This window comes from Cuculus canorus, chromosome 1, assembly GCF_017976375.1.
Source record: "Cuculus canorus isolate bCucCan1 chromosome 1, bCucCan1.pri, whole genome shotgun sequence".
In the NCBI taxonomy this organism is placed as follows: domain Eukaryota; kingdom Metazoa; phylum Chordata; class Aves; order Cuculiformes; family Cuculidae; genus Cuculus; species Cuculus canorus.
The window spans coordinates 61532957-61554709 of NC_071401.1; the positions used below are offsets into that span (position 1 = coordinate 61532957).

At 47.7% G+C, this 21753-nt stretch overlaps 2 protein-coding genes across 7 annotated transcripts in view; one reads left to right on the top strand and one right to left on the bottom strand.

Annotated features, from left to right (window-relative positions):
- CARS2 (cysteinyl-tRNA synthetase 2, mitochondrial) overlaps positions 1 to 637 on the bottom strand; it is a 37890-nt gene extending 37253 nt beyond the window's left edge. The window contains exons 1-2 of one of the 4 annotated variants that reach the window (XM_054061133.1): positions 296 to 637; positions 106 to 156 (exon numbers count right to left, since the gene is read on the bottom strand). In XM_054061133.1, the coding sequence (XP_053917108.1) occupies positions 106 to 156; positions 296 to 471 (227 nt within the window). In that variant the 5' untranslated portion in view covers positions 472 to 637. Of the gene's footprint in view, positions 1 to 105; positions 157 to 239 lie in introns of all 4 variants that reach the window. The other 3 variants (XM_054061109.1, XM_054061124.1, XM_054061114.1) reach the window with 3 other exon arrangements.
- A 10184-nt stretch (positions 638 to 10821) lies between these two features.
- On the top strand, positions 10822 to 18314 carry ING1 (inhibitor of growth family member 1). Of its 3 annotated transcripts, none has more exons than XM_054056608.1 (3): positions 10822 to 10920; positions 11589 to 11869; positions 16685 to 18314. In XM_054056608.1, coding segments are annotated over exons 1-3 (987 nt in total). In that variant the 5' UTR covers positions 10822 to 10918; the 3' UTR covers positions 17389 to 18314. The 3 variants fall into 3 exon arrangements, with proteins under 3 accessions (XP_053912583.1, XP_053912584.1, XP_053912585.1); XM_054056609.1 differs by lacking the exon at positions 10822 to 10920 and adding an exon at positions 11028 to 11220; XM_054056610.1 differs by lacking the exons at positions 10822 to 10920; positions 11589 to 11869 and adding an exon at positions 14145 to 14323.
- Positions 18315 to 21753: the final 3439 nt, after the last annotated feature.

A 21753-nucleotide genomic window follows, 5' to 3' on the forward strand; every position in this document is an offset into this window, starting at 1 on the left:
GCGGGGGACACACAGGGTGTCCCGCCCGCTCCAGCTGCTCCCACCCGCGCCGCGCCCACACAGAACGGGACATTCCCGTCCCTTCCCCCCAGCCCCGGGACTCACCAGGCGTGCCCGAGGTGCGCCTGGTCATACACGGTGGGCCCGCAGCTGTACCTGCCGGGAGAGGGAGCAGAACCGGTCACCCCCAGCACGGTGTCTCCTGCACCCCCCCATCCATCCCCGTGCCCCCTACATACCCCGCACACCCCTTCATCCCTGTGCCTCCTCCATCACCGCGTCCCCCCGTCCCTACCACGTCGCCACCCGCTCCGTGCCCAGCACGAGGGGCTCCTTGCGGCGGCTCCGGCTGTTGTGGGCGGCGATGCCGCTGTCCCAGCCCGCGGGCGGCTCCCACCGCCGCGCCCCCGTACCGCAGCCCCGCGCCGCCGCCTTCCCGCGGCCGCAGCCCCGCGCCGCCAACCGCAGCATCCCCGCGGCTCCCGAGCGCCGGGAAGCGGCAGCGCGAGCGGCAGGAAGGGGAGGAGCCTCCGCACCAGCCGGTGCTTCCTGTCCGAGGGCTTCCTCGGAGCGACCCGTGGGCAATCCCGGGGTGCTGGATCCGCTCCCTCCGCGGGGATGGGCTTGGGCTTCAGCGGAACCGCGGGGTTCGTCTTAACGGGGTTGTTAGCGGGGGTTCTTCTTAACAGGGTTTTAGCCGAGGTTCTTCTTAAGGGCGTTTGTAGCGGGGGTTCGTCTTAAGGTTTTTTTTAGTGGGAGTTCTTCTTAAGGGGGGGTTTTAGCGGGGGTCTGTCTTAACGGAGTTTCTAGAGGAGGTCCGTCTTAACGGGGTTTTTAGCGGGGATTCCTCTTCAAGAGGTTTTTAGTGGGAGTGTCGGGAGGACTACGCCCAGAAGGCAGCCCTGTCCCAGCGGCGTGACTAGCAGGGCGAGGAGGTGATTCTAACCCCCTCTGTTCCCCCCTCTGGTGAGAACCCACCTGGAATCCTGCGTTCCACCCTGGAGTCCTCGGCGCAGGGTGGTGGCAGCTGTAGGCAGGGGGACTGAAGGCACCCTCAACAAGTTTGCCGATTGGCACCATGCTGCGCTGGAGGGAAGGGATGCCATCCAGAGGGACCTGGACAGCCTTGAGAAGTGGTTCTGTGTGAACCTCATGAAATTCAGCGGGGTTAAGGGCAAGGTGCATCTGAGTCGGGGCAATCCCAAGCGCAATTACAAGGTGGGTGGAGAGTGGATTTGGAGCAGCCCTAAAGAGAAGGACTTGAGAGTGCTGGTGAATAAGAAATTCAACATGAGCTGGAAACGTATGCTTGCTGCCCAGAAAGCCAACCACATCCTGGATTGCATGTAGAAGTGTGACCAGCAGGTCAAGGGAGGTGATTCTCCCTTCTACTCTGCTCTCATGAGGCCTCACCTGGAGTCCTTCATTCAGTTCTGGAGATCTCAGCACAGGAAGGACATGGATCTGTCTGAAAGAGTCCACAGGAGGGCCATGAAGATGATCAGAGGGCTGGAGCACCTCTCATATAAGGACAGGCTGAGAGTGTGGAGGTTGTTCAACCTGGAGAAGAGAAGGCTCTGTGGAGACCTTGTAGCGGCCTTCCAGTAACTGAAGGGGCTACAGGAAAGCTGGGGAGGGGCTCTTTATCAGGGAGTGCAGGGATAAGAAGAGGGGTAATGGTTTTAAGCTGAAAGAGGGGAGATTTAGATTATATATTAGGCAGAAATACTGTACTGTGAGGGTGGTAAGGCACTGGAACAGCTTGTTCAGAGAAGTTGTGGATGCCCCATCCCTAGAGGTGTTCAGGGCCAGGCTGGATGAGGCTTTGAGCAACCTGATTTAATGGGAGGTGTCCCTGCCCACAGCAGGGCAGTTGGAATGGGATGATCTTTAGGGTCCCTTCTGACCTAAACCTTTCTGTGATTTTGTGGTTCTCAAGGTCTGCTTCCTCGCCAGTGTCAGAACAAGCAAAGGGAATGCGTTGTGTGGTGATGCTTCTCTCATTGTGGTTTTTCCCTTCTTTTCAGAGCACACCAAGGAAATGGAGCTTAACTGGCTGCAGTGCCTTGACCCAGTTTGGAAATTATGAGCTACTTAACTGGAGTGAATTAACGGTATAATGGAACAAATGTAAAAGTTGCCAAAAGTCTTTTTTTAACTAGTGTCTTATTTCCAAAAGTAACTACGAGCAGGTACCAAGGAAACAAGTGGGAGCTCTAGGAGCATATATAATATTTTCCCTGCTACTCTCACAGCCTCTGACCAGATTACAACCTGAGCTGAATGCTTTGGGGTTTCCCCCCCCTCCAGTTTTTTTTACCCTCCCTCCATAGATTGCTCTACCATTAATTTCCCTGGCCTTTGTGAACCCACATCAACTCCAGCTTTTGGCAAGGAGTACGACGGGTCTACTACCATTTTTAGGAAGCATCCTCTTGGCACATGTTGATGTCTGTTCAGCTCCAGTTGTGGCCACTCTTGTTCTTGTGTGAGAAGAGAGTGAACTGCCAGGTGCAGTGTATGCTGTATGCCCTACTCGTGACTTTATTCCTCTGTATGAGGCTCGAAGCAGGCTGTTCAGAGCAGAACCTTTTCAGATCTCCCCAACCACCACATTTCTCACTTGCTGAAGCATCTTGTTGGCCTCTGGGAGGAAGGTAATACTGCAGCCTGTCTTTACTGGACACTGCAGGGAATAGGTCTGGCTGTTGTGAACTGCCTCACTGAAGTCCTTGTATTGTTTCCTCCTCTGTCTGCCAGGGATAGGCTTGATTGATTTTTCTCATATTTAATATGATCATTTTAAATCATTCCTTCAACATAATACTACATGTTGTTCTACATCTTGCTTTGTTTTAGAGAGTATCAGATATAAAGCCTCACTGGTGACAATTTTTCCTAATGTGTGCTTTCTGCAGTACTTTTCATTCAACAGTCTTAATTTTTTGATCAAAGAAGAAAGCTATTTTATGGCATTGCTAATTTGAGACTAGCTAGTATGAAACTGAAGATACCGTTCAGAAACCTTTGTAAATGTTTGCTGTATGTGTTTCCCAGGAAGCTTCACAAGCCAATTATTTCAGTTTTCATAGTGAGCTGGTTTTGATGTCCTTGCCATTCAACACATATCCTGTTAAGAGTTGTCATTAACTCTGTTGTCTTCTTTGTTCCATACAGTGTCAAGCACTTCGACAGAGTCTAAATCAATACTAAATAACAATGGTTGTTTTTTTGCCTTAATTCCAGGTTTAGCTATCATGGATGAAACTGCCAGCAGATCAGAAGAAAGCAAAAGCTTTTTCTTTCCCTGGTAGTTTCAGAAGGCTTAATGTCCGTGCTATCCAGACTAGCTTTTAGTATTTAGTCCAGGAACCTCTGTGTCCTGCTATAAAACATTATTTTCTGTGGGTAGCAAAGGCAACAATTATTAAATGCCTGAAACAAACAGTTAACATCCTTCATGCCTCAGATTTGTTTTAATGCAGTAGAATAAATTCAGTGGAACAATGGAAAGTATTCCACAAGAACTGAAGTACCAAAAGAATATAATTTCAAGTGAAAAGCAATATTAATCCTGATGGATTAGAACTATAAATTACGTATTTTAAAAATACTAACATTCTCAGAAACAATTGGTCTACGGCTGTAAGTAGAACTCTGCTTATGCCACCTCTAACTAGCTCTAACTACCTCCTCTCCCGATAGCCTTACTCCTGCTTTGGGATGTGTGGAATGAAACCTTACTGATCTGTATTCATACTCATATACCAGAGAGGCAGAATAGCAGCAAAGGATTTTCTGCCTCTATCAGGAGACTCATCTGCTTCCATCTGGAATAGAAGATTCCTTCAGAAGTTGCCAGCAGCTGGAGGCAGAGCACACATGATCGATAACCAGGACTGGGCCTGCTGCACTCCTGTTATTTCTATAATTTCTGCTGAATAACTGGTAGGAGGTGTGGTCTGCAGTGCAGTACATCTCTTAGTCAAAAGTCCCACTGAGGTGTGTTAATCTGAGCTTCAGGTAAACTGTTGTTTAAAGGGAATTCTCCCATGTATTTAATATTGCCAGGTCATCTTCTCACGTACTTTTTAAGAGCCATTAAAAAGCCTAAAAATTCCTTTTTTTAAATAAAAACTGAAGTTCCAAGGTAAAGAGGTGACTCCTGAACACCTTAGAATGCATTTATATTATTTTCTGTCCCTTTTCCTGCATGTGTAAGAAGGCAACGTTTCCCCTACAGGCTTGATTGAAAGGGAAAAATCTAGTAGAAGCACAGCTCTGTGTGTTCTCCCCAACACCAGCAAAACTTCTAGGGTGGGCAAGGAGGATCTGTGAGGGTTCTGGCTCACCTGGCTCCTCATGTATTTTCCATCTTCCAGTCCCAGGACTAGCTACAAGATTTGTCACCAGAGGTAAGATCAGTGGGCAAATTCCAGAGCATGGTTTGTATCATAACTAAGTAAACAAAAATTATGCTAAAAATTAATTTTTCCTTTCTATTTCTTATTAGAATAAACATACTTTGTAAAGTTTAACAGTTTGCTTCCTATTGCTAAAGGTGCCATGTTTTTCTTCTAAGAAATTAAACCCTGCAGTCATAGAATTGTTGACAGAGGAGAAAGACTACATTTGTTGCGTTATGAAGAGCAGGTTTCCAGTATCTGTGGCCCTTCTCGTCAGGTTCTAGTTCAGGAACCAGGCAAGGAAGCTGACTCTGAGAAAATAAGAGAGGGGGAAAGGCTGTAAAGACAAACTAAAACACAAAATGAAATTTTGCTAAATCCACTGCAAGGGACTGGATTTCTCTTAGCACTCTATAGTAGTTTGTAATAACAGGCCCATTTTTAGTTACCTTTTATAGACCTTTTATTTTTACAAAAACCCAGATACTTATCAGTTTGTCTGAGAATCTCATTTAATTTTTAAAAGGAGAATAAAAATTGTCTCAAGCTTCTTACAAACACCTAACTCAGAAATGTTGTAAATGTTGAATGGCCATCTGCCCAAATATTCACAAAGAGTATGCTTTATAAAAGATAAATCATCTTGAGATATCTATTCTAAAAGAGTGATTTTGGGGAAAAGAAATAAGACTGCAAAATAAATCCATTGGTGAACATAAAGAACAATATAAACTTTCATGCTCTTATCAAAAGCCTCATAGGATAGGCCCTGAGTTTTTAGCACAATCTACTGATGTTTAGAAAACCTACCTGCCAACTGCTCTAACAAACGTGGCCCGTTCTTCATCAGAAGTATCTGGGTCCTGTGCCACAGCTTACAGAAACAAGCCTGAAGGTTGGTATGTATTCGGCCAGGGGTCGGATTGTGTCTTTGTGGTTTCCAGCTGTTGAGGTGCATCTCTCTTGAACTCATTGTGGGAATATAGAGCGTGGGAAATAAGATCCCCTTAATCTATGCTGGCTGCATACTGGGACAAGTCGTATGTACTTCTGCCTTGGCCCAGTTCTGCACTGCAGCATTACTTGTTCCAGTCAGATTTTTTTTGCTCACTTATAATGTTTTAAGCTCAGAAGGTGCAGCAGGTGCAAGAAAGAGATGGCAACAGCCAGCAAACAGATGTGAAAGGAGACAGTAAACACAACAGCCTCAGGTCAAGCAGAGGAAGAGATGAGGAGAGCTGCAGCCTTGGAAATACTGATTTTTTTCAGTAGGACTTGACTTTAAAAAAAAAAAAAAAGTACAAGAAGTTTAGAATGGCAGGCCTACTTTAGGTAGGTGTTTAGGAAGTCCATGAAGTTCTTGAGTTCACTGGAAGCAGCAAAAGGACCAACTCAGCTGTTTTCCAGATTTTAGAATGCATTAAACCCACATCATCTGCTGACATGAACAAGTATTTCTGGCTCATACCTGTAAATGGTGTCCACTGTCCACTGCATGGACAGTGCATATTTGCATATTGCATGTAAGTGTGAACTATGACTTGTCTTATGGTCTTCATACTTGCAAACTTCAGCTCTGCATCCCTTAACTTTTCGCAGTTTTGTTTCAAAACCTTTAACCATAAGCAAAATGAACAGAGTTGTAAAATTCTACTGTCATCACCCAGTTAAGTATGAGTTTAGACTCAAAAAGAATAAACAGGCAAACAAGAAAAAGAAAACCCACATGTAACTATAGAAGAGAGGGATCAAGCTATTAAATGGTGAAAAACAGCAATTCATTCGAAGGAATAACTCATTTGATTCATCTGTGCCTGCGAAGCATAATGACTAATGCTCAGAAGATATACATATTTTCTAATAATTTTTTAAAAATCACCACAATTCTAGACATACAGTAGTAATTACACATATGTTTTCTAATAAATGGAGACAGAGCTGTAGTAATTACATAATATTTCATATAGCAGTAGCCAAGAGAAAGGAGGCAGACAGAAATCCTTAAACCACCCATCCTCCTATATTCAGTATCTGCATTTGTGGAACACGTCTGGAGATCTGGGATTTTACGTTCCTCATATTAAGAATTCTGAACTTTATGCTCATAGTATAACTATAGTGATTGGAATGTTTACATGCTATATGAAGTATATGTTATATAATATTATATGTACATTACATGGTAGTTGCCCGAGTTGTTGATGTGGTTGTATGTTCCCTTGATTCCCACTGCTGTAAGTTTAGATCATTAGCAAGGTAACAACCTTGAGAAACTTTCGAAAAATGCAGAGATATGGATTTCTAAACAGGAAAGGTTTCTTGTAATTGCAGCAAAAGAGCTTGGCAGCAGAAGGAGGAGAATTTAAATACTTTATCCTCCCATGTAGTATAGAAAATAGGAAGAAAATGAAGTCCGTAAGTCTCTTCCATCTCTGACACATGACAATCATTCCCTATACTTCTACTTGTCAGTGCTCCACCAGAGTAAGAAACAGGCCCGTAATACAAAGAACAATTGAAACTCCATTCAAAAATCTCCCTTCTCTCACCTGCTGCAGTTCAGAGGCAAGAGGCTAAAGTAAAAAGAAAGCAGAGGAGGAAGGAAAGCAGATACAGACAAAGGGTGCCAGCTTCACATCTTCCAAAACTGTCCAGCCTGGAGATGTACACAAATACATGGTTTTCCTCCCTAGCTTCCAAAAAAAATAGCTCACGTGCTAATGAGACTAGAGAGGGGTGCAGAGAGTAGGTGTTTCTGAGTACAGGTATGTTTGGTTACACGAAGCACAGTAAATCATCTCTGGCAACTGTGAAAAGGGACCTTCAATGCTTGTCCCAAATACACTCTCAGGTGATCTCAGTCCCATCCCTTCTGTAGGACTTGTGCAAAGCCTGATGATGTTTTTTTTTTCTGTCAGTTTTCTGGCAAGATATGAGAGGCTAACAGAGGAAGATCTAGTAGACAATGCTTTTAAGAGGCAGATGATACCAAGTTCTCTATCCTCAGTGCATCCGAGCATATGAATCCCTTTGAGCAAATCACTGAAGCCTAGCAGGCCACAACTACACTTGAAAATTGTACATTCCTAATTATTTTTTTTTATATATATAAGAAGAGTCAGAAGTTCTTGTTTAGTAAATTAGCAGGTACTTTTACAAACTGATTTCTTATTTGTATGTGTAATCACTACTGGGTGTCTAGAATGGTGGTGAACTTTTTTCAAGAATGCCTTTTCTTGGGACTTATTTGAATTCAGTTCAGATGTCTTGCCTTTACTGAGTCATAATTATTGGCTTGGGTTCTTATACTAGCCAGGGGGCTGTTAACTACTTTTAATTGCTGACAGCGGCTCAGCTTCTACAAGGCAAGAGTGAAACAGGTTGTAACTACCAAGGAAGTGCCAACAATTTAGAATAGGTGTTCCCAGGCTCTTGCTGCCATTACACAACTTCCTCATGATGCCACCGTAAACCAGAGCACACAGGTCCAGAAACACCGGCTTGGAGCACTGCCTGGATGCTGTAGTACTCATTGTTATTTACAGACTTAAGATCTTAGGCTTTTGCGCTTTACATCAACAGGTAGAGCAATTCATGGAAACAGAAAATGAGGGTAAGAAAAGAACAGAGAACTTGCAGGTATCTTCAGAAAATGAGCTACTGCCCTTTGAAATCTGCCCAAAGGAGTGGGGCAGAGCCAGTTCGAAATAGGTTTAGTCTATGCTAGGGAAGATGGGCTCTGCTCCTCAGAATCATTTCAGTGCTTGGCTTCCAGTAGAGGGTTCTAAATATCTGCCTGTTCTCCCCTGAAAACCCCACTCTGGGCGTTTGGACAGCCAGTTGATGATGGCAGCAGAAATACTTCAAGGAGGTTAAGATGCTGAGGTCCTTTCTCAGGCTGTTCCTCCCTCTGCTTCCTAGAAGAATCATAGAATAGAACCATAGAATGGTGTGAGTTGGGAGGGTCCTTAAAGATCATCTAGTTCCACTGCCCCCTGCCATGGACAGGGACATCCCACTAGATCAGGCTGCCCAAGGCCCCATCCAACCTGCCCTTGAACACCTCCAGGGTGGGGCATCCACAGCTTCCCTGGGCAACCTGTGCCAGTGCCTCACCACTCTCATAGTGAAGAAATTCTTCTTTATGTCTAGTCTAAATCTGCCCCTCTCCAGTTTATACCCATTGCCCTCATCCTATCACTACAAGCCTTTGTAAACAGTTCCTCCCCAGGGATGGATAGAATCATTAAGGATGGAAAAGACCTCAAAGATCAAGTCAAACCTTTAACATAACACCACCATGCCTACTAAGCCATGTCCCAAAGAGCCACATCTACACACTTTCTCAGCGCTCCCAGGGATGGAGAGTCCACCACTTCCCCGGGCAGCCTGTTCCAATGCCACACCACTCTTTCAGTAAATAATTTTTCCCTAGTATCCAATCTAAACCTCCCCTGGCACAACTTGAGGCCATTTCCTCCTGTCACTCGCTACTCCGGAGAAGCAGAACTGATGTGTCTCAATAAACACCGACTGCACCGGGGAGCCTAAGTGCTCAGAAACCATGACTCAGTCTCCCCTAAATTAAGGGACTGACAGTGACGTTTGTAAAAATAATAAGAGCGCGTTGTTTTGCTCCGCTGGAGCCGGGATAAGTTTTTCCAAGTGGGACCGGGTGTCTGCGAGCACCGGCATGTTTCCAAGAGGAAACGTCAGTGACACGAGAGCGACTGTGCCTAATGAAGGGCGAGATAGACCCTCCAGCTGTGCCCACACCTCTTCCCACCGCCGGGCTGGAGGAGGAGCTGGGCATGGCCACCGCCTCCCCCGCTCCGCACCGCCTCCCGCCGGGGAACAGCAGCCCCCGAGCCCCTCCGGCCGCCCTGGGGGTCCGAGGGGCCGGGAGGGAACGGGCAGACCCAGGGATCGGGGGGGGGAAGCAAGGTGGATTGGGCAGCCCCAGGGGGGCTCAAAGGGGCCAGCGTGGATTTGGCAGCCCCTGGGGGTGGACTCGGAGGAGTCAGGATAGATTGTGAAGCCCCAGGTATCTCAGAAGGGCCAAGATGGATTGGGCAACCCCGGGGGATCTCGGAGGGACCACGATGGATGTGGCAGCCCCAGTGGGCTTGAAGGGGCTAGGATGGGTTTGGCAGACCCGGAGAGCTCAAAGGGACCAGGATGGATTTGGCAAGAGCTGGAGGGGATTGGAGGGGCCAAGATGGATTGGGCAGCCCCAGGGGGGCTTGGAGGGGGCCAGGATGGGTTTGATAGACCCGGAGAGCTCAAAGGGACCAGGATGGATTTGGCAGAGCTGGGGGGGATTGGAGGGGCCAGGGTAGATTGGGAAGCCCGTGATATCTCGGAAGGACCAAAGTAGATTGGGGAGCCACGGGGGGCTCAAAAGGGCCAGGATGGACTGGGCAGCCCCAGGGGAGGCTCGAAGGGGCCAGGATGCATTTGGCATCCCCGGGAGGAACAAGAACAGATTTGGCAGCCTCGGGGGCTCGGAGGAGCTCGGGGCGGGGCGGGGCGGGGGAGAAGGGTCTGACCTCCCCTTGCCCACCCGAACACCGCCCATCAGGGCAGCGTCTGGGTATGAGCGGCCACGGCAACAGCCTCGGCCCCGGGAAGGGGGACCGGCAGCGGGGCCCTTCCTCACGGCCCCGGGACACCCTACGGGGAACACCGGCGGCTGTACAGGGGACCCCTTCCCTCCCGCCAGCATCGCGCCTCCCCCGCCCGCTCACACTTCGCACATGGGGGGAGGGGTGGGGCGTCGCTCTCTCCCGTCACTGCGCATGCGCCGCCCCGCGGGCCACTGGGAAACGTAGTCCACTCGCGGCTCCAGGCAGGGAGCTCCATTTTCTACTCGCGCTGCGGCGAGTGCGCATGCGCGATTCCTCCTCCCTCCCCTTCCCCGCCCCCCCACCCTCTCTGCCGCGGCCGGTATCCCGGGTAGCGCTGTCGCCACGGCGCCCGCCCGCCCGGCAGCGATTGGCCGAGGACGGCACGGGGCGGGCCACGAAGAGCGAGCGGATTGGCTGTTGCGGGCACCGCCCCGCCGCGAGGAGAGCTGATTGGCTGCCGCGGACGTCCCTCCCGCCGCGGGCAGAGCTGATTGGCCGGGGCGGGCGTTCCCTCGCCGCGGGGATGATTGATGCGGTTGCCCGCTGAGGAAGGAGGCGGGGAGCGGTGTTCTCCGCTCGGCGCCGCGTTCAGCCCTGCCCCAAAGCGGGATGGCGGTGCGCGGCTCCCTCCCTCCCCGTGTCCCTCCTCTGAGCGCTGTCTCCGCCGCCAGCCCGCAGGAGACTCCTCCAAAGTCCGTGCCCCATTGCAAAAAGCACCCAACTTCCCCAGCTCCGTCCCCGCAGCCCGTTCCCGTCCCCACCCCCTGCCGGTCGCTCGGGGCGGCTGCGGGGCCGGAGGGGCGCGGAGTGTGTGTCCCCTTCCGTCCCTCCCTTAGCGCCCACCCCTCGGGCTGCGAGCGCATCCCTGCCGCCTTCCCTCCCCGAATGTGAGTAAAGGGGAGGAGGGACGATGAATATGCACAGGAGCTCTGGCCCCGCCGCGGTTCCGGGAGGGGGAGGGTGTGCGGAGCGTGCGCCCGTGTCTCTCTGTGTGTGTGTGCGTGTGTGTGTGTGTGTGTGCGCGCCCGTGTGTGTGTACACAGCGCTGGGAGGGGAGCGCATGCGCCCTGCGTGGCGGGGCTGAATGTTTCCCAAGTGTTTGAAACTGGTATTTGGGTTTTCCACGTTGGATCGAGCGCGGCGTATAGGAGCGAGGAGGCTGCGTTTCCTATCACCGGGGAGCGGCGGTGAGGAGAGAAGCGGGGAAGAAAAAAGGAGGGGGGGGGGAGCGGAGGAGAAGCGGAGCGGAGCGGCGCCCGCAGAGCCGCTGCCTCTGACAGACACTTTGCAGAGCGCATTTTGTTTCCAGATTGTTTCGGAGGAGCTGGTTTAAGCCCCCCTCCTTTCTCCTCCTCCTCCCCCTCCTCCCTTCACACACACACACACACAAATCCCTCTGATTGTTCCTACCACCTCCTTCGTGAATTACCCACAACGACAGCCATTCAATCAGCTGCTGCCGGCTGTAGGGGACTGGCGGAGGGTGTGTGTGTGTCTCTCTCTCCCTCCGTTTCACACAAGAGGAGTCAGATGTAGCTTCTCCCGGTTTTTTTAGGGGAGCTACAGAGAGAGAGGTGGGCAGGAGTGAGCCGTTCATCGGGGTTGCCGTCTTTGGAGGGAGCAGCGCTTGCTCTCACAGAGACACAAGGAGAGAGAGAGGCGTGGAGAAGGATATTTTTTTTTTCCTTTGCCGGATGAAAATGTTGAGTCCTGCAAACGGAGACCAGCTTCACCTAGTGAACTATGTGGAGGATTATCTGGACTCCATCGAGTCTATGCCCTTCGATCTGCAGAGAAATGTCTCCTTGATGAGGGAAATTGACGCCAAATATCAAGGTAAGTGCTTTTCTCTGTGTGTGTGTGGTGTGGGGCTTGGGGGGTGGAGGAGAAGAGGAGGGTGTCTTTCCTTTTCTTCAGAGCTGAGCCTCGGCTCCGTTTGCCCCTCTGCACCCTACAGGGATGGTAGTTTTATTTTTGGGAGGCGAGAGGAGGGAGAAAGCCGGGAGGAGAGATCCGAGAAGAGAGAGGGGCTGATCTGCAGCGTTAGCTCTTGTCATGGGGCGGAACAAAAGGTCTCCAGCTTCTCTTATTAAGCAAGGACTCTGCTTTTCTGTGTAAATTGCTGGCCAAGAAGGCGGGGGCAGGGAAGTGGGGTGTGCGGTGCACAAAGGGGCGCCGTCCCCGGCCGTGGGGCTGAGCTGGAAGGGTTTGGGGGTACCGAAGAAAGTGCTGGGTGGACAGAGAGGGAGAGATTACAGCACAACATTTAGGAATGTACAGTATTCATTATGGCTGTAGTAGGGGAGAGAGGCAGCTAGTGAGGGAGGGAGGGAAGGAGGGAGGGAAGCAAGGGGGGAGGAGAGGGGGGTTAGGCGGCAGAGAGTGGGGGGCAGGGTGTGCTTTCTTCCCTCCCTCTCTCCTCGGTGGGTTTCATTTCACCCCGTAAAACAGCCTCGCTCCATGGGGCGGGGAGGAGGGGGACGGGACTGGCGTGTGCGGTGTGGGGTGTAGGGGAGGGGGGCAATACGGCCGGATTTACGGATGTGCTGAAGTGCTCCCTCCCTTCTTCCCTCTCCCTGCGCTGCTGGCACTCGGGGCACGCTGTCCCCGTGCCCCACGGGCGGAGGGGAAGGGGAGAGACGAGGCCGGTTTGTGCGGGGCTCGGGGCAGCTTCGTCACTTGCTTGTGCCGGTGTCCGCTCGGGAATGGGGGGGAGGAACGGGAAGGCTTTATTCGGTGCCGCCGGCAGCGGTGACAGCCGGGAAGGAGACCCCCTTCTCCCCTAGCGTGCATGCGGCCTTGGGGGGCGGCGGGCAGCGAGCCCTGCCCGTGGCCCCAGCCTCTCGTCCGGCAGCGCTGTCAGGAGAGCCCGACGGCTCTTGGGGACGGGGGAAACTTCCCCGGGCGGTCGCGGAGGGGGCAGCGGGGCGGGGAGGAGGGGAAGGCGAAGAGGGCAGGGCGAGCACACACCACACGGACAGCGGGCGCCTCCGCGCTTTACCAGAGACTCGGCGTTGTCGCGGCTTTTATCAACGCCCCTCGTTAGCATATCGCGCCTGGCCCCGCCCTTGCCGACGCTGATAGGCGGGGAGCCTCCCCACGGGCCGCCCTTGACCTGCTCCTTCCATCCGATTGGCCCTCGCCTCGGTCTGCACCGCCCCCTCCTGGCCACGCCCCTTCATGACGTAGAGAGTAGCAACTTTTCCGTGGGGTTGATTTGAATACCTCGGCCCGCCCCGGTGCGCGGGCGCTGATTGGCTGGCGCGGCGGCAGGGGGCGGGGCAACTCCGGCCGTCCGCAGCGTGACGGACGCGTTCAGTGGGCCCCGCCCCCACCCGCTCCTGATTGGCTTGCGGCCGCCGGGGGGCGGGCACAGCGCGGGCCCGCGCGCGCCGATTGGCTGCCTGCTTTGTGAATTAACATCGGCGCCGCGGGCGGGGGGCTTTTACCCTTACTCTTCTGGTTCTTTCTGGTTCCCATTGGGAACGCCGGGCCGGTAGGGGCGGGCTCTCCCCGCCCGCCGCTCCTATAGGTGCGGGGGTGGTGCTTCGATGGCCCTTCTCCGCCCCCGGTACCGGGAGGGGGGGGGAAAAAGTCCGACACTCCGGTTTCCTGCTGGAGAACAATGGCCGCTGCGTCACTTCCGGGGCGGTGCTACGCGCTGGAGGCCTGTGGGGGCTGCCCTTGCGCCGGGGGCGGGGCAGGGGATGCGGGGCTTTGCGGGGTGATGAGGGGCTCCCCGGCTCTCCAGGGGGATGCGGGGCTTTGGGGGGGTGTGGGGCTTCCGGGCTGTGCGGAGAGATGCGGGGCTTTGGGGCTTTCTAGGGGGACGCGAATCTCTGGGGCTGTGGAATTGATGTGGGAATAAAGCTTTCCCAACGCACAGCGCTGCCTTCTTTTTTTTTCCCCATTTGAATAGCGGTGCGGGGAGGAACTGCAGAAGGCGCAAAAACTCCGCTTTCGGGTCTTTCCGCTCCCGCACTCCAGGGGAAAGCTGTTTTATGGAATTCCAGGCTCCTTAGGGCGCGCTGAGCCTGCCTGGATGCGGGACGGCGCTGCAGCTCCCCCCCCCCCCCCCCCCCCCCCCTTCCTCCCGAGCTGGAGCAGCAGCTGCTAAGCTGTTTCTTCTGGCTCACACTCTGCTTCAATAACATCTTAGCGAGTTCTGGTGCGAAACAGCCCTTTCTGTCGCTGTGCATTTGTGAAAAGGCACATCTCGCGCGGTGTCTTGTGCGCTGAACGTGTCGGAGCCCTGGGATGAGAATTGGTTGATAAGTTTTGCTGCAGCTGGTTTGTATGTTTAATTATCTTGTCGTATAAATCTGTCTTGCATCAAGAGATAATATACAGACGATCTACAGACATGGATGAATAACCTGAAAGGATAAACACTCAGAGTTGCACGAATTTATTGATATGCCTGTCTTGTAAGATGTAGTCATCTTTGGTCAAGAGATAACCTGAAGCGAGTCTCTGAACGTGGTTGGATAACCTAAATAAACATTCTTTGAGGACTTACATGGTTCTTTGTCTAAAACTAGTGTATATCCCTACTGCATTTGTAAGAGGAGATGCCTTTTTTAGAAGGGCATACGATTCAGTGCTGAACTGTAAAATAAAAATTTTATTGCTTTTGCTTCAAGGACTTTGTGCTTTTCAATATTTTACAAGTGAATAATTATTTCTCACGTGCTCAGCAGGGCTTTGCAGGATTCCGGATCGTTGCAGCCAACTGTTTCTCCTGCGTAATATGGCAGTTTCGGGAGACGGTGCTGTGATGTTAATGCTGTGATGTTAATGTGTGTATATAGTGCTAGGATTGAAGTTTTCTTAGTGCCCAGCTGGAGTCATTGAGTCACTAATTGTTTTGTAGTATCAAAAGAGAGTGTGTTTTTCATGAAAGATGCCTATGTACCAGATTCAGATGGGTTAAACTGATGACATCAGTCAAATGCCAAAACTTAGAGCATAAAACTTACGCATTTCAGCTATTGAACATAATTAATGCTGGATTTTTAGTCTTCCCGAATTCTTAATCTTCTCTACATTTGGGGTGGTTTTTGGTGGTGGTGGTAGGGGTGAGGGATTTTGGGTTGTGGGGTTTTTTTTTCAGTTAGGAAAAAAAGGTGTTTGATTAGACCATTAATAACACATTCAAATACAAATTTTCGTCAGAAAGCTTATATTGCAGTACCTGCTGACAGGTCATACTTAACTGATGTGAGAAGCATAGGCTGCAGCTTTCAAATCTGAAGTAAAACTTGCATAAAATTTCCATGTCTTTGCAAGCAATTTGAAATGTGTGCGTTCAAAAATTCTACCCAAGCAAGGCAAAACCTAAATGACAGGACAACTGTTAATTGGATATTTAAATTGCTGTTATCACATACTTTTATTTAAAAAAAATGTTTTAGAAAAATAAATTCATACTTGTGAAATTCAGAGACAGGTTTTGTAATGCCGTTTGCACATACATGTGATTTTGGTTTCTGCTAGGTGAATTGAGGTTAGGTTTTACGTCTCGGTATATTTTGCTTCTCTAAGGCAGAATGTTCTGTGAGAAAGGGAAGAATCAAAGAAGAAGGGAGATGCAGAGAATATTTTGTGCATGCTTTTGAGGACTTAGTATGGAAGTGCCGAGTGTCCTGTATGTTTGATTCGATTTGAGTATCGTAGTAAACCTCAGAAATATCTGCTTAAAAGTAGATCTCTAGAGCTATTCTTGAAGCTTAAAGTACCGCATAAGAGTGTTTATTCTTATAATGCTGTTGGAACAGTCCTTGAGGTGCAATTCAAGATCTAACTTATTTTCAACACTAGTATTTTAAATCCAAAGCTTTAGCTGCTCCAATTGTTCCACGTTGTCCTTAATGTTATCTTCTAACTTTTTCTTCTCCTTCTTTGCAGTAAATATTTAATGAAGATTATATTTCTGTGTTTTAAAAAGTAAACAACAAAGGGCTTTTAATAGAAAGTGTAGGATGGAAATTGTCTATAGACATCTTGGATATTGTAATCCTAATTCTGTGGTATGGATGGACTCATATTTTCAGCAAAATATACTTGGCAGTATCAGATTAAACAGGCCATCGCTTGGGGTCCAGCCTTGTGTATTTGGAGTACTGCTGCATCATCTGCCAAATGTGACAGTGATTGTTAAGTAACTCTGCATCTGATTTCTAGACTGGTTTGTGTGTTCTTTCTGTCCCACTCTCTATGTCCCGCTTTCAGTCATTCACTAAAAATATGAACGTTGTTAAACTGAAAATATCCAGGGAAACAATCTGTTAATTTCCCCTCTAATTTTACAATTAATTCTGGAACTTTTGATGGTGTGTGTATTTGTTTAGTTACTTATTTCTTTTTAATTACTGATAAGTTTACAGGGAAGAATTGTCAACATGTATAAAATTATATTTAGTCCCTTTGTTTTCCTAAATTGGCATTTGCATTCTGTTCCTGCAGAACTGACTAGAACAAAAGTAATCTGCTGGAGCCCCTTGTCAGATACCAGCTTCAGGGAATCTGTCTTTGATCAGCTTTTTCTGCTTTACAAAAAGGTGTTGCTGTGTGGAAGGAACAATATGTAAAGGCTTTATTTCACTGTTCTCCTTTTTGAAAATATTTATAGTTTTTATTTCTTCCTTGCAGAGATTCTGAAGGACCTGGATGATTACTATGAAAAATTTAAACGAGAGACAGATGCTGTGCAGAAGAGAAGAATGTTGCACTGCATACAGAGAGCTTTGATTCGGAGTCAGGAGCTGGGGGATGAGAAGATCCAAATCGTCAGTCAGATGGTGGAGCTTGTTGAGAACAGAACCAGACAAGTGGACAGCCACATGGAACTCTTTGAGACTTGTCAAGAGACTAACGATATCACTGGAAACAGCGGGAAAGCCAGCCAAGATAAGTCAAAGAATGAGACAATCGCACAGGCTGAAAAGCCCAACAATAAGAGATCAAGACGGCAAAGGAATAATGAGAATCGAGAAAATGCTTCAAATAATCACGACCATGATGACATCACCTCAGGAACTCCAAAGGAGAAGAAAGCAAAAACGTCCAAGAAGAAGAAACGATCCAAGGCTAAAGCAGAGAGGGAAGCTTCTCCCCCAGACCTTCCTATTGACCCTAACGAGCCAACATACTGCTTGTGCAACCAGGTCTCCTATGGAGAAATGATAGGATGTGATAACGATGAGTGCCCCATTGAGTGGTTTCACTTTTCCTGCGTGGGACTCAACCATAAACCAAAGGGCAAATGGTACTGCCCAAAATGTAGAGGAGAAAACGAGAAAACTATGGACAAGGCATTGGAGAAGTCTAAAAAAGAAAGGGCTTACAACAGGTAGTTTGCAGACTTTTCATCCTGAGGAAAAATAAAACCACCAAACCAGTGTATTTATTGTCAGCATCACCTTTGTTGAGGTGAAAGGATTGTAAAATGTATATTTTTAAAGGAGGTTTAAAACTGAACCATTCCTGTTATAGGGACGGCAATAAGCAATTTTGTTTTTCATTTGGTAAGCTGTAACAAGAATGTGGTCTGTGGACCAATGTATTCTGAAAGTAAAGTTATAAGGGTTTAAACTGAGTATTTGGGTGGATCTTAAAAGATAAATTAATACCTTTTTCTTTTTTTTTTTTTTCCCCAGTGCTGGTAGCACTCTCCCCATTAAAATTTTGATGACAAATATCTCTGAAATGTAATTTCATTTTCTTTATTGAAGAATGTTATTTACCTTTTGAGCAAAATTGTTAAATAGTTTCGCCATTCGGTTGTATCTGAATAAAGCTGCAATACATCACAAATGTAACTTCTTTCAGTCATAAGCAGTGCAAGAGCAACAACAAGGAGGGTGAAATTTGGTTCCTGCTACAAGGTGTCAGTATAACAGTTCAATAGCAAATGTTTAAATAGGCTTAGAGAATTATTTTTTAAACAAAAAAAAAAAAGTTAATGGTTAAATTTTACACAACAAATATTTTATATGCTGGCCGAGTACCACAAGAGCCATTTTAAAATGATTGAATATGTTTTATATTTAACCAGGAAGTGGTTTAGTAACAAGACTTAACATAAATGAAGCTTTATACTGTCACAGATAGTAGCGTAGCAATCCTTAATTTGTTTAAGTTGTATAAATGTACATTTTTAAGTGGAGTTGCACTTACTGTATTATACTTCGAAATGCAGCCAAATGCCATTGTGTAACCAATGTGCATTTCCTGCTGTATGTATGAAAACTGTACAGCTGCGATATTGAGAAATAAATGAAACAACTTTGACAGTTTGCTGCTTTAGCAATCATGTTTAGTGATCATTCATATAGTTAAAAAAAAATTTGTCTTTAACCTCAGTAGCTCCAGAAAGCTGCTGTCAGGAATCCTGAAACTGTTGTAATGGTAACCAAATTACAATTCTGAGACTGAATCTTCAGAGAACTTATGACCAGTAAGATCATGAGGAGAGCCAAAGCAGTATTTAATTTTCCATCCAAATCTGCTCTTTTTATACTTGCAGTCACTCCCAGACCTGGCCGTTTATCTAAACATCTATAGCATAGAGCTGATCTCGTTCAGTTTTCATGCTTTTAAGCTACAGGTATAAATTATTCCATGTTTGTTATTGGCGGAAAGATTTTCTGCGTTACAGCATTTTCAAAGCATTATTACAGCCATCCCAGGGTAGGCTTTTTTAATTCTTTAAGGTCCCCTCATACGAAAATATGTTAGTCAAGGTGCTGTGTGTTAAATTGGGTATCCAGATCCTCTGGTGCTTAGCTTTGTACCGAACCTTGGTCACTCTGCTTCCTTCACCTGTGTGGCTGGAGGGGCTGATGTTCTGATTGAGTTGATTTCATCTCCTTGCCCCCCTGCGGACCCTGACCGCAACTGAGAAGTGGATGGGACCGGCAGTAGGAAGACCCTGGAAGCGAAGGTTATGAAACGTGGTGGGTCAGACAGAAGTCTCATAAGAATATGGGAGGCTGGGATTGAGTATTTTTGGAACACAGCTTTCTCTTAAAATTTATAATTGTGTTGCTTTGCTTTCTGGACAGTCAAATCGTACCACCGAACTATCAAATGATGCTGTTTTTTTCTGATGTATTCCAGCAGGTCTTTCTGTTGGAAACACGGGAGATAAAGTTTTTGATCCAGTTGAACATGAGGCAGTTGAAAGAGCTAAGTTTTTTCCGAAGGTGTCTTAAAAAGCCACAATATGCACCGTATCGCCTTGCACGGATATTCCCTGCCAGACAGTCACACTCACGGTAACAAATAGAAATCCTGTTTTACTTCTAAATGGGTAAACTGAGTGTGTATGCACATGCAGTTGTGTTTCCAGTCGCTACAGACTATCGCCTTACACTGAGCCACCTTTGCCCTGAGCCAATGAGTACTCTGAATCACATCTCCTGCTCCTGAGATGGCTTAGGGTTGGTGTGTAATTTCTCTACTTTCTTACCCTTCCCTCTAAAGCCTTCTACCTCCACCTGCTGTTGTTGTGGCTAATCCTGATGTTTCTGGTCTTTTCTGCCTGAGCCGTTCTGTTGTCTTCCCACCAGCCTACACCGAGAACTTTGATACTTAGCAGGATTGTACTCATGAAACCCCAGTGAAACTTTATGTGGGAACAGACACAGTCTCAAACCATAGCCTGTTCCAGTCTGCATTGTTTCTGCAGGGCATTTTGAATGTGAAAAGCCAGAAGAGAAAACAAAGGTGCAATGAAGTATGGTAAGGAAGTCACTAAAGATGGATCGGTAGAGCAATGTTTCTGCTGACCCTAAATTAATGTATTTCCAGCTACTGAGGTCTTGCTGTGGTCTCCCATATTTCAGTCTTTTGCAAAAGACAGTTCCTGGTTTGTGAGGCAGCTTGGATTTCCACCCCTTCCATGTTTTTCCAAGGTTTGTGTTATCTTTCCAACTCACATTTTACAGGCTGTGACGTTTTTCAGCTATTTGAATGCAAGAGTTGATTGAACCTGCGTGGTATGGTTCAACAGGTCTGGTTTCAGTTGATGGGCACAATTAATGCTTCTGTTAGATTTGAGGGACTCTGCTGCTGCACTGAGCTCTTTGTTGGTGGAAGTGGAGCCATCTCACGTTACACGCACACACTGTCAGGCACTGCATACTGTGCAAACTTTGTTCTGGTGTTGGTATCTTGCCTGAAATGCTGCCCTTACAAAATGCCTACATATCCTTCTTTCTTAGTTATTCAGAGTTCATTTAATTATCACAAAAAGCTATCATCCTTTAAGCCAATTTTTGTTGTTTTGGCATGATATATCAGCTGTTTTGCAAGCTTCCTTAAACTGCCCGGTGAGGTGACAGTGCTGTCACTCGGGGAGGTCATCTGCAGGTTTGAGAAAACATCTTTCGATGACCCTTTCCCTATGAGTCTGCCAACAGAAGGCATGAGGGAGAGAAATTCTCATCTAGGAACTGAGCTAAGGCTTCTCACTCATTTTCCTCAGGCTACTGAGCAGCTATCAGGTATGGCAGCACTAACAGAGAGTATAAAAATTGGCAGGTGTTTGTTGAGGAGGAAGTCAGGGCAGCAGGAATCACAAACTTCTGAAACTTCTCGTTGAAAACATTCATGCAGCTGTGACCGCTGCTGCTCTGTGCTCAATGTCACAGGTAGGTCTGTATTGTGCTGCTGAAACCTTGAGCTGATGATAAGTCCTTTTGACCTTTGAAAAGCTCCGTTTCAACACTGAAGTCAAGGGAACTGGCAGCAGACTTAACACCTGCGTTGTCCCTGTCCTCAGATGGCAGAGTTGTTCCGTGATAGGGCAGTTGGCAGCGAAGAAGTGGTGGTGAAGGCACGAGTTGGGAAGTAAAAGGCAGCAGTGATGGAGCCCTTTGGGTGCTGTGTTGGCTCCAGTTGCAAAATGTTTCCAGTGAGACAAGGAGAGAGAATCACCGTAAGCCTGAAACAGCAGAGCAAAGCATCAGTTTCAACCATTGTATCACCTGAAAGCATCCCAATTAAGCAGAACTACTGTCTCCATTAAGCAGCTGCAACTCTGGCCGTGTGTATCATTAGGTTTAAATAGGTTTCTTACTAATTAAACACAGTTGCTGATTAACTGTGTCCTAATTTCGTGGAGTGTGCAGAATAAACACAATTGAATTGAACTGCTCCACCGATCTCATTCTTACATGGTATTTTAGGGTATTTTTAGTTAATCTTTTAAATTGTAATACAGATGAAAGATAGAAACAAAATATTGTAACAGTTTCACAGAACGTAATACAAAAGAAGGTTCCTGTAATATAAATGCTTCAAACCAAATTCGAATATCCTTGCAGTGCATTCTGTTGCTTTAGTAAGATTTACTGTCATCCTCATGGCTTATTTGTTCTGTGTACATAAACACTCCCCACCTTGTGCTGGCCAGGGTTTAAAAGAGCTAATAATTTCTTTTGAGTATCAAAAGTACTGCAAGCATTCAATATAATGCCAAAAAATAATCAAGCTAATAATGCTTCACATAGCTTCTTGCTTTCCCAGGTGTTACTGAAGTCCCAAATGTAACAAGTTGGAGGAATGATGCAGTAAGGAAGAGCACCGGAGCAAACAAAATATGTATAGGAAGTGCTGAGACACAGTATTAGGGTATTAGCCTGAGTTTGGGATGCCTAGATTACTTTTCCCAGCCAGTCTTTATTGTTGTTGGTAGTCAAAGAAAGCTAAAGTAC

Bases quoted from the DNA above. Each gene is read 5' to 3' on its own strand.
- ING1 (XM_054056608.1), top strand. The intron at 11,870-16,684 runs GTAAGTGCTTTT...TCTTCCTTGCAG, and splicing joins AATTGACGCCAAATATCAAG to AGATTCTGAAGGACCTGGAT.